Source organism: Nicotiana sylvestris, chromosome 10 (assembly GCF_000393655.2).
Source record: "Nicotiana sylvestris chromosome 10, ASM39365v2, whole genome shotgun sequence".
NCBI classification, from domain to species: domain Eukaryota; kingdom Viridiplantae; phylum Streptophyta; class Magnoliopsida; order Solanales; family Solanaceae; genus Nicotiana; species Nicotiana sylvestris.
In genome coordinates this window covers 15,546,945-15,564,576 of record NC_091066.1, presented here as the reverse complement: position 1 = coordinate 15,564,576, position 17,632 = coordinate 15,546,945, and the positions used below count along the sequence as shown (strand labels likewise).

Genomic DNA, 17,632 nt, shown 5'->3' with positions numbered 1-17,632 from the left:
ATCATGTTAAAAGATGTTAATGATTGAAGGAAATGAGTTTAAATTAACTTACAATCGATTTTGAAGAAGTGTTGTTCTTGGAAAATTGCCAAAAAGAGTTTGTATTTTGAAAAGATGTGAAAAATGGGTTTAAAATTGTCTAAGTATAAAGTTGCAGGTCGCAGGTATGGGAAATACGAACAGGGGTTCGCAATTGCGAACCCCGACCTCTGCTAAATCTTGGGAATTGTGAAATAGGGTTCGCATTTGCAAACCCTTCAGGAAAGCTGGACCTTCGCATTTGCGAACAGAATGTCGCATTTGCGATTGGGGAATTGCGAAGAATAGGTCGCATTTGCCACCCAAGGCTGGACGGGTATTTTCGCATTTGCGAAGAAATACTCGCATTTGCGAGAAAGGCAGGCCTGGGATGTTTTTCACATTTGTGATCCATCCTTCGCATTAGCGAACCAGGCTTCGCAAATCTGAAGCCTGCAGGCCTGAACATACCAGCAAAAATTCTGCAATTTTCCAAGTTCCAAAAGCACCCCGTGGCCTATCCGAAACTCACCCGAGCTCTCGGGACTCCAAACCAAATATAAACACAACCTCACAAACATCCCACAGACTTATTCGTGTAATAAAATCACCAAAATAACCTCAATAACAACGAATTAAACCTCAAAATCATAGAATTTTCTCAAACTTCTTAAAACATCGACTTTAGCAATTTAGGTCTGAATCATGTCAAATGACATCCGTTTTTTACCAACTTTTACAGAAATGTCTTAAATCATATATAAGACCTGTACCGGGTGCCGGAACCAAAATACGGGCTCAATACCATCATGTTCTAATCAATTTCATTTCAAATTTCTTTAAACAATTTCAGAGAACAAGTTTTCTTTGAAAATTCATTTCTCGGGCTTGGGACCTCGAAATTCGATTCCGGGAATACGCCCAAGTCCCATATTTTCCTACAGACCCTCCTGGACCGTTAAATCACGGGTCCGGGTCCATTTACCCAAAATGCTGACCGAAGTTAAATTAGCTCATTTTACAGTCAAAATTTATCATTTTTCACAGATTTTCACATCTAGGCTTTCCGGCTATGCGCCCGGACTGTGCATGCAAATCGAGGTGATGCTAAAAGAGGTTTTTAAGGCCTCAGAATACAGAATTTCATTTTAGAACAAGTGATGACCCTTTTGGGTTATCACATCCTCCACCTCTAAAATAATCATTCGCCCTCGAACGGACAGAAGAAAGAAGTACCTGAGTCGGAGAAAAGATGAGGATAACAGCTCCGCATATCGGACTCGGACTCCCAGGTCGATGCCTCGAGAGGCTGACCTCTCCACTGAACACGAACAGAAGGAAAACTCTTCGATCTCAACTGGCGAACCCGCCGGTCTAGAATAGCTACTGGCTCCTCCTCATAAGACAAGTCCTTGTCCAATTTAACAGTGCTGAAATCTAACACGTAGGATGGATCCCCGTGATACCTCCGGAGCATCAAAACATGGAATACTGGGTGAACTCCAGCCAAGCTGGGAGGTAAGGCAAGCTTATAAGCAACCTCCCCAACACGTCTCAATATCTCAAAAGGGCCAATAAATCTCGGACTCAACTTTCCTTTCTTCCCAAATCTCATGACGCCTTTCATAGGTGAAACCCAAAGTAGAACCCGCTCTCCAACCATATAGGAAACATCACGAACCTTCGGTCCACGTAACTCTTCTGTCTGGACTGGGCTATACGGAGTCTATCCTAAATCACCTTAACCTTCTCCAAGGCATCCTGAACTAAGTCTGTGCCCAATAATCTTGCCTCGCCCGACTCAAACCAACCCACCGGGGATCTACACGCCTTCCATATAAGGCCTCATACGGTGCCATTGGAATGCTAGACTGATAGTTGTTGTTGTAAGCAAACTTCGCCAATGGCAAGAACTGATCCCAAGACCCTCCAAACTCAATCACACACGCACGGAGCATATCCTCAAGAATCTGAATAGTGAGCTCGGATTGTCCGTCCGTCTGAGGGTGAAATGATGTACTCAACTCTACCTGAGTACCTAACTCATGCTGAACGGCTCTCCAGAATCGTGATATGAACTGGGTACCTCTATCTGAAATGATAGAAACTGGAATACCATGCAGACGGATAATCTCTCGGATATAAATCTCCACCAACCGCTCCAAAGAATAAGTAATACACATAGGAATAAAATGCGCGGACTTGGTCAGCCGATCCACAATCACCCAAATAGCATCAAACTTCTTCAAAGTCCGTGGGAGCCCAACTACAAAGTCCAAAGTGATCCGCTCCCACTTCCACTCCGGAATCTCTATCTGCTGAAGCAACCCACCCGGTCTCTGGTGCTCATACTTCACCTACTGACAGTTGAGACACCGAGCTACGAATCCAACTATATCCTTCTTCATCTGCCTCCATCAATAGTGTTGCCTCAAATCCTAATACATCTTCGCGACACCCGGGTGAATGGAATACCGCGAGCTATGTGCCTCCTCTAGAATCAACTCCCGAAGCCCCTCAACATTGGGTATACAAATCCGACCCATCATCCTTAATACCCCATCATCACCAATAGCCACTTCCCTAGGATCACCGCGCTGAACCTTTTCCTTGAGGACAAGCAAATGAGGGTCATCATACTGTCGCTACCTGATACGATCAAATAAGGAATACCGAGAAACCATGCAAGCTAGAACCTGACTGGGCTCCAAAAGATCCAATCTCACAAACTGGCTGGCTAAGGCGTGAACATCCCTTGCCATAGGCCTCTACGATGATGGTAAATAAGCCAAACTCCCCAAACTCTCTGCTTGATGACTCAAAGCATCAGACACCACATTAGCCTTGCCTGGGTGATACAAAATAGTGATATCATAGTCCTTTAGCAACTCCAGCCACCTCCTCTGGCGCAAATTTAGATCCTTTTGCTTGAACAAATGCTGCAAGCTCCGATAGTCAGTATAAATCTCATAAGGCACACCGTATAAGTAATGGTGCCAAATCCTCACGGCGTGAACAATGGCAGCTAACTCAAGGTCATGAACAGGGTAGTTCTTCTCATGTATATTTAACTGTCTGGATGAGTAGGCAATTACCCTATCGTCCTACATCAACACTGCACCCAGGCTAACCCTCGAGGCATCACAATAGACCATATAAGACCCTGAACCTATAGGCAGTATCAAAATTGGGGTCATGGTCAAAGCTGTCTTGAGCTTCTGAAAGCTCGCCTCACACTCCTCCGTCCACTGAAACGGAGCATCCTTTTGGGTCAACCTGGTCATAGGGGCTGCAATCGATGAAAACCCCTCCATAAAACAATGGTAGTAACCAGCCAAACCAAGAAAACCGCGGATCTCGGTAGCTGAGGATGGTTTGGGCCAACTCTGCACGACCTTTATCTTCTTCGGATCCACCTGAATACCCTCACTCGATATCATGTGGCCTAAAAATGCCATTGAATCCAACCAAAACTCACATTTCGAGAATTTAGCATATAATTTCTTCTCTCTCAGAGCCTGAAGCACAGTACTCAGGTGCTGCTCATGATCTTCCCGATTACAGGAATACACCAGAATATCATCCATAAAGACAATGACGAACGAGTCAAGATACGGCCGGAACACACTATGCATCAAATGCATAAAGGTTGTTGGGGCATTGGTCAGCCCAAATGACATAACAAGGAACTTGTAATGACCATATCGAGTCCTGAAAGCGGTCTTTGGGATATCTGGCTCCCGAATCTTTAACTGATGGTAACCTGAGCGCAAGTCAATCTTAGAAAACACTCGTGCACCCTGAAGCTGGTCAAACAGATCATCAATACAAAGCAAAGGATAACGGTTCTTCACCATAACCTTGTTCAACTGGCGATAATCAATACACATATGCATAGAACCATCTTTTTTCTTCACAAACAAGACAGGAGCACCCCAAGGCGATACACTAGGCCGAATAAAACCCTTATCAAGCAATTCCTGTAACTGATCCTTCAACTCAGGAGGTGCCATGCGATACAGAGGATTAGAAATGGGCTGAGTGCCCGGTAATAGATCAATGCCAAAATCAATATCTCTATCATGTGGCATTCCTGGAAGATTAGCTGGAAACACATCGAGATAATCACGTACTACAGGGACTGAGTCAACAAAAGGGGTATCAATACTGACATCTCTCACATAAGCTAAATATGTGTCACACCCCTTCTCAACCATATGCTGAGCTTTAAGAAAAGAAATAACCCTACTGGGGGTGTGATCTAATGTACCACTCCACTCGACACGCGGTACACCTTGCATAGCTAGTGTCACGATCTTGGCATGACAATCAAAAATAGCATAATAGGGCGACAATTAGTCCATGCCCAAAATAATGTCAAAATCAACCATATTGAGTAACAATAAATCAACTTTGGTCTCAAAACCACTAAGAGAAACCAAACACAACCGATAAATACGGTCTACCACGAGAGAATCTCCCACAGGAGTAGAAACATAAACAGGGGAACTCAAAGAATCCCAAGGTACACCCAAATGCGAAGAAAAATAACAAGACACATAAGAGTAAGTAGAGCCTGGATCGAATAAAACTGATGCATCTCTGTGGAAAACCAGTATAATACCTGTGATGACAGAATCAGAGGCAACAGCCTCGGTACGGGCAGGAAGGGCATAATATCTGGCTTGGCCTTCCCTTCTAGCTGGCTGAGCAGGTGGGGTAGCAACTGGTGTTGTGATCATAGCCTGAGAACTCTGCGGAGTGCGCTATGGCTGAGAAGTCTGTGGAGGTGCACTCCTCCCAAGTCTACGGCAATACCTCACCATATGGCGTATGTCACCAAACTCAAAGCAGCCTCGCGGCCGACGTGGCAGTGGGAACTGTGCGGTACGGGTACTCTAAGACCCTTGAACACCTGAAACATTGTGTAAAATCTAAGATGCAAACTGAGCTGGCTGACCCGCAAAACCTCTACCATGTCGTACTCTTCCTCCAAAATAAGGACCAATGGGTATCCCCAGTCGATGAGGTCTACTCACTCCCCTATAATCTCCCTCCTGACCTCATCTGCCCTTTCTCTCCTGGACCCACTTGTCCTCTACTCGGCAAGGGTTTCTCACCACCCACGGAATTGGGACCACAGGTTGTGTCGCTATGACACTTGGAACCTGACCAATGTGAACTCATTGCTTTGGATCGGGGACGGCAGAATTCTGGGTCCCTCCCTCGATCTGTGAAGTAGTTGGTACAACCTGAATCAACCTCGCCTGAACAAATGGACCAAACATGCTCAGGAACTGTGCTAATGTCTCCTGAAGTGCTGGAGTAGTAGTAGCAGTAGGCGTATCCAATGCCTGGACTCTAACTGGAACTGTTGGTGACTCTTCGGTGGTAGCTCGCGCGGGTGCCCTGGTTGCACCACGTGCGCGTCCTCGGCCTCTACCCTGACCCCGACCTCTGACGGCTCTCGCAGTGGGCGCGGGTGTCTAATCATCTCTGGTAGCACGTATCCTCACCATCTGTGAGAGAATAGAAGATAGAAGTTTAGGATTGTGATGTCAAATATTTCGCACGACAGGGAAATCAAATGAAGTGGAATTTTCCTAACGGTTACATAGCCTCTCGTAGATAAGTACAGTCGCCTCCGTACCGATCAGCGAGACTCTAATAAACTGGCTTGTGATCCATGACTCCTATGAACCTAGAGCTCTGATACCAACTTGTCACGACCCCGGTTCACCCTCCGTGAACCATCGTGACGGCACCTAGTCTCTACGACTAGGTAAGCCTAAATTCGTGGAAGATACCCAACTTGCGGAAGTAAAACAATTTTAAAACAGAAATCAAGCAATAATAGTGTGTAAATGTGCCGCTCGATATACACCATGTTTAACTTTCAATACCAAACATAAGTCCAAGACCCAGAAACCCATGAATCACAAGCTAAGAAAGAAATACTACATAGCTCTAACTCCGGAATTTCTAATAAAGAACAGAAAAGTACAAAAGGGCTAAATACTAAAGGCTGGAATAGAAAGGGACTCCTTGGTCCGCAGACGCGACAAGTGTACATCGGAGCCTCTACGCAGTTGTTTCCCACAACGATGGTAGGCCTGATCAGTGGTACCTGGATCTGCACATGAAAAACATGCGCAGAAGAGGCATGAGTACACCACAGTGGTACTCAATAAGTGCCAAGTCTAACCTCTATTGGGTAGTTACGAGGAAGGTCAGGGCCCTACTGAGATTAAATAAAATATAAAGGTTAACAGTATAGAACGGAACAGTATAAATGAGTGCAGCAGTAAAATAACACGGGGTGAACAGAACAGCAACAACTATATAGAACCAGGTAAACATGAAAAAGAAATACAACTCAACACCGACAGTAACAATCGGGGATCTCCCAGGATACTGTCATGTCCCATCTTTACATATCAAGTGGAGTGCGCGGGGATCTACCGGAATCCCGCTCCATAGTCCCAAATGTAAATACCCAGTACTGGGGGAATCTACCGAGTGCATTTTTGTAGTTCTATATAACTGTGCAGGGGCATCTATCGAGAATCTAACCCGCAGTCCTAAAGTAAATGTGCAGGGGGATCTATCGGGAATCTAACCCGCAGTTCCAAAGTAAATGTACAGGGGGATCTATGGGGAATCTAACCCGCAGTCCCAAAGTAAATGTGCAAGGGGATCTATCAGGAATCTAACCCGCAGTCCCAAAGTAAACAGACAAAGGGAATCTACCGGAATCCCACATTTGCAGTCCCAATGTAAATACATAGAAGCAGCAAGGAAATATTCAGAGAAGAGAAATTTCATATCAAGGCAACAAATAATTCTAGCCTAGCACGCTGCACAGAGTTCAGGTAAACAGATTGAACAATTAAAGCAATTAAATCACTTAGACATGCTTTCCTAAACTAACAACGGGATTAATAGTACAAATAATAACAGCCGGAGAAGGAACATACTAATAAGTACTTAAAGAAAATCGGATTTCCAAGAATTTGCACAAATACGCACGAGTCACCTCACGTACAAGGCATTTCAATTACCAAATATATCAATCCTGAGGGGAAGGTCTCCCACACAAGGTTAGGCAAGCCATTTACCTCAAACCGGTTCAAAGATCAACCTAACACCACGTCTTTGCCACGAGTACTCGACTCCAAATGGCCGAAATCTATTCAATTCAATTGCATAATGTAAATAACACTTCAAGTAACTGATTCTACAGTTAATTTCTAAGCTAATACGCGAAATTATGTAAAATGAACAAAACGCCCCTCGGGCCCACGTGGTCAAAACCCGAGGTTCGAACCAAAACCCGATTACCCATTCCCCCACGTTTCCCGCTGTTAGCAACCCTAAGACCTTCTTTGGTTTTTTCAAAGAATTTGGTTGGAATGAGCCCTTCTTGTATGCAGTTGAGATCTGCACCTGTATCAAATAAGGCAATGATATCCAAGGTAAAGGACTTATTGACAATTAGAATGACTCTCATATGCCATTTTCTTATGGAAATTCTAGAGAAGTGGTTGCAAAAAACTTCTTGTTCAACTGGTTTAACATCAGTTGGTTTGAACTCTTCAGGTTTGGTAGAGAGCTGTTGGAGAACAAGACGATCTAATTCTTGTCTAGCCTTAATTTCTCGAATTTCTTCCTTAAAGAATGCTATCTCAGTTTGGAGATCTTGGATAGTCACTACCATAGGTTTTTGGGAAGGGAATCTACTGAGGATATCAGTAATATTGTAAGTATTGGCAACTTGAGGATGATTGGTAAAGAGACTAGACGAAGATGTAGAAGGCTTATCAATTGTTCGTTTGAACTGCTCGAGATAATACTTCTTTTGCTCAGAATCTTAGAGATTGCTTATTATTTCAAGAAGAAGATCTTGTTCTTTGGAGAGAACATTAATCACAGGTTCCTCTTAACTACACTGAGATGAAGATGATTTTGTGTCATCATCTTCAAGTTGGTTAAATTGTTGTTAAAGTTCATCATCAGTAACATCGGAAGTGTCGCTATCTTCTAGTAAAAGTTGTTCGATCTGGTTAAGAATAGACTCATTTAAATTAAGATTTCTAACTTTGTTAGACAACTTGTAGTATTTGGCAATATGACCTTGTTTGTTGCATTTGAAACATTTGCCAGAATTGGGAGTTTGGAAGTTTGTTGGTTTATGTTTATTGGGAAAGGTTTTGGATTTAGAAGAAAACGGTTTGGCCTTCCTAAACTTGGGTGCAGAAGACCTATATTTCGTAATCTCCATATCATTGGTTGGTCGTCTCTTGTGAGGATTTTTTCTACAAGGTGGTAAGCCAAAGTATTCACAGAAACTACCTAGATCTCGACGAGTCTGTGCTCTATCTTTGGCTAATTATCTCAATATCTTATCATGTCGACAGATTTTGAGAGCAACATGTTGAATGAGGCGTGTGAGTTGGCCATAGGTGATTTGTTCGTAAGGAATAATATCACCAGAATGTTGATTTTGGAGTTCTTCTTTAACTAAATCCCTAAGAGACTTAGGTAGACCATCTAGGAATTTTTCTTTCCAATATGGGAGATTTCCATCAAATTTTTCGTAGATTCGGGTAAGAAAGGAATCTTTATACCATCTGAAATCAGAAAGGGTTTTACACTTAAAGTTGTTAGGTATCTCAGAAGATCTTTCCCTAAAGATACCTGTATTACCTATGAATGTTTTGATAATGGTATAAATCAGGGTGTTGGTTGAGTCAGGAATGGTAAGGCCATCCTTAAGAATTGGTTCTCTTGCCGAATCAACTCGGACACTTAATAGAATTTGGTTCTTATCTTCTTCGCTAAAATGGGTATCCCACCATCCTTTAAGTTGACCTGTGAAACCTGCTACTAAGATATGAGTAGTAAGCTAGTCAGAACAGTTATGAGAAGTTTGGTATGCACTAGCTACCATAGTCATTTGTTGTAATTTGGCCAGAATATTATATTCAGAACAACCATCTATGTTCCATTCATAGATATTATTGGCATTATAGTTGTTTGCATAACATTGGGTCTTTCTTCTAAGGCTACATCAGGATGGGTAGCTCTAGAATAGTAAAGTCTTTGGGGCTGACGCCAGTTGAAAGATCCTGTTCTTACGGGGTTAATTTCGAGGGGAGGATTTTCATAAAATTGTTCTGACTGCGAATTGGTTTCTTGGTCAGAATCGGCTTCTCGGAGAACATGGACAGAAAACTCCTTAGTTGGAGTATCCTGAGCTATCAGAGTTTTCTCTATTTCTAGGATCCTACGCTGAAGGTCAGAGAACTGAGGATAGTCTTTATCTTGGTGGATCCGAAGTTCCGTAGCAAAAGTTCTAGGGATCTCATAAGGTTTAAACAAAGGGATTGAAGAAGTGAAGGTATCTGCTGGCTTAGAACTAGTAGATGCTGAAGTTGGTTTTGTAACTAAATATTCACCAAGGGATTGTAAATATTTGTTCGTATAATTATTTTGTTCAAAAATACTTTTAATATCTTTGCCTGTAATAGCTTCATTTTCATTTTTTAATTTGAAAGGATTAGCTACTACTGAAGTATTTGCATAACTTGTTGAAAATCCTTGTGTCGGAGGAAGTTCTGAGAGGACTTCTTCTCCGGAGGAGGTTTTCCAAATTTTTGAAACATTAACTGATTTAGAAAAAGGAAAATCTAATTGGTGATACTCAGCATAAGCCTCAAACCATTCAAAGAAATTGATTTGTTCTTTTATGAAGTTTAAAGACTCATAGTAAATACTTTGAAGATTATATATATATTTTGCTTGTACACTATATACATAACTTACTTGAATTTTTAAACCTAACGCAAATATGCGCGGAACTTTTTCTAACTTTTTGAGAAAGCATACTGAACTTCGCTTGAACCGTAATTACATATGTCCCATGAATCACAAGTAACCAAATATGAACATATTTACTAAGTAACATGAAGGATTTGCTACCAAAAAATATTTACTCATTTTTAGAGAACAAAATCTAGGCTTATTAAATGTATTTAAGTAAGAGTCAAATCCTGTTATCTTAGATGTAATCTGATTATGTAATTAAAACAGTAAAATCATTATATCTTGCTATATATATTTCTTATATTGCATTGTGTTTAATATCAACTCAGTTCTTCTCCATTTTTATATTAAGAAGAAAATAGGGAGGAAAAAGTTGCTTATATATCTTCTTTCTATTAAGATTTAGGGTTAATTCCCAAGTGAAAAAAAAGATGGAGAATGCAAATCCGCTCATATCTACTGAAAAATGTGCAGCCTGTACGCACCTAAGGAAAAGATGTGATGCAAATTGCCAATTAGCTCCATATTTTCCTTCCAATAGAACTGAAGATTTCCAAAATGTTTATCAACTTTTCGGCGTAAGCAACATCATAAATATGCTTAATTCAGTTGATGATGAGCAAAAAGGAAAAATGGCAGAAAGCTTAATTTTAGAGGCTAAGATTAGGAAAGAAAACCCTGTGTATGGTTGCCTTGCTATTGAAAGAAAAATGAAGTTAGCAATTGAAGAAGCTGAGAAGGAACTTGAAATAGTACATAAACAAAATGCTTTTTGCAAAGAAATGGCCAAATCTCAAATGCAAAAATAGCCGTTGGAACAACAGCTCGTTAGATCTTCCTTGGACAAGGTAATCTTTAATTTCAATTTGTTTTCCTAGATATATAAAGTGAACATATAATTAGTTTTTTGTACTTTTTTGCTAGCAAACCCGCACTGTTATCTCGTGTCTCAACCAATTTTTTTCTTATTGAAAAATCTCTCTTTTGGCTTTTGAAACTTCGATTTGTGATTGCTACTTATACGTACCAAAGAGATTTCTTTCCCTTACCCTCACATACATCATGTGCCTAGATTTGCTATCTATAAACGTTCGATTCTTATAAATCTTTTTTTATTTTAATTGCACCGTTCAAGTTAGAATATAATCTTTAACAAATTTACACTATCTTTTTTGCTTAAACATGCCGTCTGCAACAACTAACTTTTATATTTATTTTTCTTCATTGTAGGGTTGAATTCAAGGAGTATTAAATGGAACCTAGGAATTAGTGGATTTGCAATGAAGATGATGAAGATCGTAGTTGACGTAGATTATTTATAGAGTTTATTGATGCTCATATACTAGTGTTTAAAAAAAAGGGGAAAAAGAGTCAGACTAAAAGCATATTTAAATTATTGTATTTTATTTTAATTTATGCATTGTGATGAAAAAACCATGTGTTCCATACAACAACTTATATGTCCTAATTGTCAAATTGCTACTTCAAATTATATGAATCTATACAAGCATGAAGACAAATTATGAAAACGGATTTGTATTTTTTGTTTATCTCTAGATAAATGTCGACCAGCCATTTTATATTCTTAAACCGAAACCATATTGTTTATTGGAATTACAATCGCTTGTTATTCAATAAAATAAATAAACTTGTATGTTATTCATAAAATATAAGAAAATTTAATTAATATTTTAATTTCATTTAAGAAAGAAAAAACAAACACCATATAGAAAAATTTCAAGCCTTACCAAACCCACTGGCAACTGCATACTAATATTAATATTAACTAAACAAAGAATTTAGAAGAAAGAGAGAGGAACAAAGAGAATGAAAAGAAGACCAAGTTTAGGGGTGTATCAAGGTATTTTACTTTAACAAAACGTAAGGTGTCACAGCGTAAAATAACAACGTAACTACAAATATCTAGGACCATCCATTTTGAAAGTAATGAGAATACAGTGTTATAGTGATTGTGTATATAGCTGTATAAAAGCTTCAAGAATCAGTTATGTAGTTAGTCGGTTAGTATAGATGGTTAGTTAGTTAAGGCATCATTTATATATGTATGTAGATACATTGTACAGATACACAAAAGAATAAATTTTTATTTCATTTCCTCCTTCCAATAGTTCTCTCTCTAAGCATTCATCTCCAAATCTCTCTGGTTCATCAATTACACCTAAAATCAACATGGTATCAGAGCTTCCAATCGTAATTACGAGTGCATGACTTTGATTCTGGAAGATTTTGTTTGTTCAACGACTAATTTCATAGATGAATAGCAAAGTTGAGATCCAACAATAGCGGCAAAGATAGATTTGAACCACAATCATCCATTGTTCATTCATCCTTCAGACACTACAGGAGCCCCGATAATATCGATCCAGCTGACTGGTTCTAACAATTACATCAACTGGAGTTGAGCGATCGAAATCCAGCTACTTGAGAAGAACAAGCTAGGGTTAGTCGATGGGGCTCTAAAAAGGGGGATCTTGATGTCGAACTAGGTCATCAACGGGACTGAAGTAACGTCATTATTTTAGGATAGATCATGAGCTCAGTATCAAAGGAATTGATAACAAGGATTTGTATGCATGCTAGAGCTGTTTGGGAACATTTGAGGGAACGATTTGACAAAGTGAACACTTCACGAGTGTATCAGCTGCATAAGTCAATATCTACAATTACTTAAGGAATGGATAGTATGCCAGTGTATTTCTCCAAGCTTCGTAATCTCTGGGATGAGTTTGAAAATATGGTGCCACATCCATGTGATTTTACTAAATCTAAAAACTTCATTGAGTTTATGCAAAAACAGAAGGTCTTACAGTTTTTGATGGGACTAAATGAGACCTACGAGCAAGCTAGAAGCAAAATTTTGATGACTAGCCCTACACCAAGCGTTAATAAAGCATACTCAATGCTGGTTGAGAGGGAAAGTCAAATATCAGTGGCCAACATCATGATAGCATGGGATGGAAGTGATTCTGCAGCTCTTTTGGCTTGTAAGAGTAATGTGCACCAGAACTATCAAAGGCCAAAGAGGAACTGAAATGTTCAGTGTGACTATTGTAAAATAAAAGGTCATACGAAGAAAGGATGCTACAAAATAATTGGATATCCTGCAGGTTTCAAAGAGAAGAAGAAGATGAATACTGCATATAATGCTTGTGCTGAAAATACTCATCAACTGTAACTGCTGGAATTACAGGAGGCACTGGTCAACCAGAGGGATTTAATAAAGGAGAAATGGCTAGATCACCACAATTGACCACAGATCAGTATGATCAGATCATGAAAATGTTGAATCTAAATACCAACCGTGAACCACAACAGGAAAATATAGCTAATATGGCAGGTAACGCTTATTCATTTCTTGTTGATATAGCAAAGGCACACCAAAAAAAGACACGAGGGAAATCAATCATAGGGTTGCAGACCTACGATTTTTGAATAATGTTAAAGCAGCTAACACTAAGAAGGTTAATCTACCAAATGGGGAAGCAGTACAGGTGACACATATTGGGAATTGTGGAATAACAGGGACATGGGAAATCAAAGATGTCCTATTTTTACTTGATTTTCAATACAACCTTATGTTAGTGTCTAAGGTGACAAGGGATCTTAAATATCTGGTTGCATTATATCCTGACTTCTGTTTATTCTAGGACCTCTTCACTAGGGAGGTGAAGGGGATTTGTAGAGAAAATGATGGACTTTACCTACTAGTCTTACAAATAAATAATGCAGCTGGAGCAGAGCTAAAGGGAGTCACAAGAGGACTAACAACACAAGAAAGTAAAGAAGAAGTAATGATGTGGCATAAGAGATTGGCACGTTCTTCAAGAGGAGCTATGAAAAAGCTTCTAGGCTACAACTTAGAAATATGTCAATCTGTAGTAGATAGTTGTGAAGTATGTCTATTAGTCAAATGATGATAGGCTATAATTACGTATTTTAGTCGCTTATTACACTAAAATTTACTGCATTTTAATTGAGTTTGAGCTTTAATCGCTAGTGGTTTGCACTAATTGTGTGTTTTATGCCTTGTAGGGGTGATTTCGAGCTATGTAGATGTTATGAAATAAATTCAATTGATTAGGAGCTTTGAAGTCTGAGTAAAACCCAAAGACTTAAGCCCAGATCGTATTCGGGGATTAACGAATGATAGAGCAACAAAACGAAAAATCGAGTAGGCATATTGCCACTGTCTAGTAAAATATATATAACTTTTTGCTCAGAACTCCATTTGGGATTTACAATATATGGTTGGAAATCTACCTCAGAGGGCTATAACTTTCATGTTTTATGTTTTTCCAAATGCCAAATGGAATAGGTGAAAAATTCAGTCGACACTGCGACCACGGACCTGACGCAGACTGAGGCAGTACACTAGGAAAGTACCGCGCCCGGACCGCGGCCACGGACGTCCAGGCCTGGAAACTTGTCCTTTTTCGTGTAGGAGAAGTTATAATTATTTGGGATCAACCCTACTTGGTATATATACATGGAAAAACGGTATTTTGAGGGGATGAGACCAATTTTCGACACAGATTCGACCTAAGGAGGCAGAGACACAATAGGAACAAGGCGGGGAATTCTTCTACTAGTTTTTCCTTCCTATTCCTATTTTTCATTGTTGGTTATGACTTTTAGTATTGTAGTTTTACATACTATTATGAATAGCTAATTTGTTATCTAGGGTTTTGATGGAACCTTTTGTAGGATAAATTCTTGTTATGTTTTTATATAATTAAGTCGTAGTATTTTCTCTATTTGTTCAACTATATTATTCTTGTGGTTGATTGAAGGGCCCTCAATTAGCTATGCCTATTTAGTATGTATTACTCGGGAGAGAGTGCATATTTAGGTAGTTGTTGAACAACATCACTCCCGGCGTATGTGAGGAATTAATAACCAAGTGTTTAAAGGTGGGATTAGGGATAACGAAACCTTGGGTGCGATCTAAGTGAGTTATAATTAAAGCCAGCTAGCGTAACTCGGGAGAGTATGTCTAGTAAATTGTCGTAATTACTTGGGAGAGAATTACAACACGCAGAGCGCTCATGATCGGTAGAGAATACTTAGGCAAAATTATAGAAGACATAGCGGGAAGGATTCCGACAATTGGGGAAATCATAACTCTAGACCTCCTTAGTCTTTTCTCCAACATGTAGTATCTTTAGTGTTGATTTATTATTTTAATTTTTTAGTTAGTTAGTTAAACACAAGAATTTTAATATCTATAAGTTAGGAATTATTCAAGCTTGTATTCTTGGTGATAGTGAACAACTGTATCTAAGCCTTAGTTCTCTGTGGGATTCGACTCCGGACTTGTAAACTAGATTATATTTGCAACGATCGCTTTGTCCTTTTTATAAGGCATAGTTGGGTGTGATCACCAAACATCATATATTGCCTTTTTCTCCAAGTACTAATAGATAAAATAAGGTCTTTCAATTGATGCATTTGGATGTTTGGGGCCCATATAATACACCCAATTTTGATGGAAATAAGTACTTCTTCACAATTTTAGATGACTATTCTCGTGTGACACAGATATTTTTGTTGAAATTTAAATCATATGTTATCATAGTCCTTAAAAGTTTGCTTAAAATGACTACAACTCAGTTTAGTGCAATGGTTCAGACAAGAAGGTCTGATAATGGAGGGAAGTTTGTGAACTCTGAGATGCAGGACTTGTTTAGGTCCTTGCGAATCATACATCAAAGAATATGTGCTTACAAACCTCAACAAAATGGGGTAGTAGAGAGGAAGCACAGGTACCTCCTTGAAGTTTCCAGGTCAATTATATTTCAAGGTCACATTTCTCTCAGATTTAGGGGTTACTGTATATTAGCTGCAGCTTAAGTAATCAATAGATTACCATATGTAGCTCTTGAAGGCAAATCCCCCTTATGAAGTTTTCTTTCATAAGATACCTTCTATAAGTTATTTGAAGACTTTGGGTTATCTATGCTTTGTTGATGTCCTACCAAGGGGAGACAAGTTCGCGAGTAGAGCAATTAGAGAAGTGTTTATGGGGTGTTATAGTGTAACTAAGGGTTACATTTTATATGAGTTGGAGAGGCATCTATTCTTTGTGAACAGAGATGTCACATTTAGGGAAGATGTTTTCCCATCTCAACTGCAGTTTACAGAGATGAATCAAACAATGGATCATTTCCTTGTAGATGACAGTAGTCAATTGCTACCAGGGAACTCAATACCAACATATCCACTTATATTGGAACCTTCTACAGTAATTGCTCCTGCAATTGACCTTGCAATTGTCTTAGAAGTTGTGCATATCAATGATGCTTCCCAGGAGAATTCAACCTTAAGGGGTACTCTTGAGAATGAAACTTTACAAAACACCTATTCCATACATGAACCAGCAGAATCAGCTGACCTTGATGATGCTATATAGAACACCCCTGCTGCAGATGAGTCAGCAGTGCCAGTTGACAATCTTGAGAAAGTTTTCCAACTATAAACAGCATTGACACTACAGCTCCTCTAAGGAGATCTCAAAGGGGATCCAAAGAGCATGTATGGATGACAGATAATATCACTCAGAAGCCTTCTACTAACTCGGTTTTATATCCTATTGAGAATGTTGTCAACTATGAGAGGTTATCCTTATCTCATCAAATCTATCTTGGAGCATTTTCAGCAATCACAGAACCTCAAAATGTTCAGCAGGCATTCCAAATAAGAGATGGGTTGAGGCTACGAGGGTAGAATTCAAGCCGTACAAGAAAAAAATACATGGGAATTGGTTAAGTTACCACAAGGAAAGAGACCTATAAGGTGAAAATGGATCTACAAATTGAAGATTAAGGGTAATGGTGAGGTATAAAGGTTCAAACCTAGGTTGGTAGCTAAAGGATATAACCAAAGGGAAGGGTTGGATTATAACGAGACCTTCTTCCCAATGGTTAAAATAGCTACTGTTAGGACTATTCTCTCTCTTGCTGCTGGGAAATGCGGGTTCATTTATTAGTTAGATGTATACAATGCTTTCCTACAGGGAAACCTCCATGATGAAGTCTATATGGAGCTCTCACATGGTTTTACAAGTCAGGGGGAGCCAGGCATGGTCTGCAAACTTGTAAAATCCCTTTATAGGCTTAAACAAGCCAATAGGCAATGGAATCTCAAATTAACAGAGGCACTTCTGCATTCCGAATTTCATGAAAGCAACCTGGATCACTCTTTGTTTATCAAACAGTAAGGGTCATACATTGTAGTAATTCTAGTCTATGTGGATGATATGCTAGTAACAGGGAGAAATTTGCAACTGATTGAAGCCACCAAAAACTCTTTACACCAAGCATTCAAAATCAAAGACTTGGGAGAAATGATGTTTTCTCTTGGAATGGAATTCAACAGATCAAAGAAAGGTATCTTGATCAACTAGAGGAAATATGCATTGGAGATAATCTCTGAGTTAAGACTCACAGTTGCTAAGCCAACCTGGACTCCTTTAGAGTCAAATGCAAGGTTGACTGTACCAGAGCTTGATAAACTAACAAGAGTTGAGGATGACACTTTGCTAACTGACATTGGGCAATATCAAAGGCTCATTGGAAAGCTATTGTATCTAACATTAACTAGGCCAGATAAAGCCTTCTCAGTACAAACACTTAGCCAGTTTCTATAATTCCCAAGAAGTCTCATTCTGATGCAGCATTGAGAGTGGTAAGATACATTAAAAGAGAACCAGGAATGGGAATTCTGTTAAGTAGCAGTAGCAGAAATAGATTAAGTGTATATTGTGATGCTG

At 39.5% G+C, this 17,632-nt stretch overlaps 2 protein-coding genes across 2 annotated transcripts; both read left to right on the top strand.

Annotated features, from left to right (window-relative positions):
- The first annotated feature begins 10,274 nt into the window (after positions 1–10,274).
- LOC104233108 (LOB domain-containing protein 27-like) lies at positions 10,275–10,652 on the top strand. Its single transcript, XM_009786417.1, has one exon. It carries the CDS (start codon positions 10,275–10,277, stop codon positions 10,650–10,652), a length of 378 nt encoding a protein of 125 aa, XP_009784719.1.
- A 1,886-nt stretch (positions 10,653–12,538) lies between these two features.
- On the top strand, positions 12,539–15,714 carry LOC138879041 (uncharacterized). Its single transcript, XM_070158615.1, has 5 exons — positions 12,539–12,854; positions 13,055–13,201; positions 13,312–13,454; positions 13,512–13,757; positions 15,403–15,714. Exons 1-5 carry the CDS (start codon positions 12,539–12,541, stop codon positions 15,712–15,714), a joined length of 1,164 nt encoding a protein of 387 aa, XP_070014716.1.
- Positions 15,715–17,632: the final 1,918 nt, after the last annotated feature.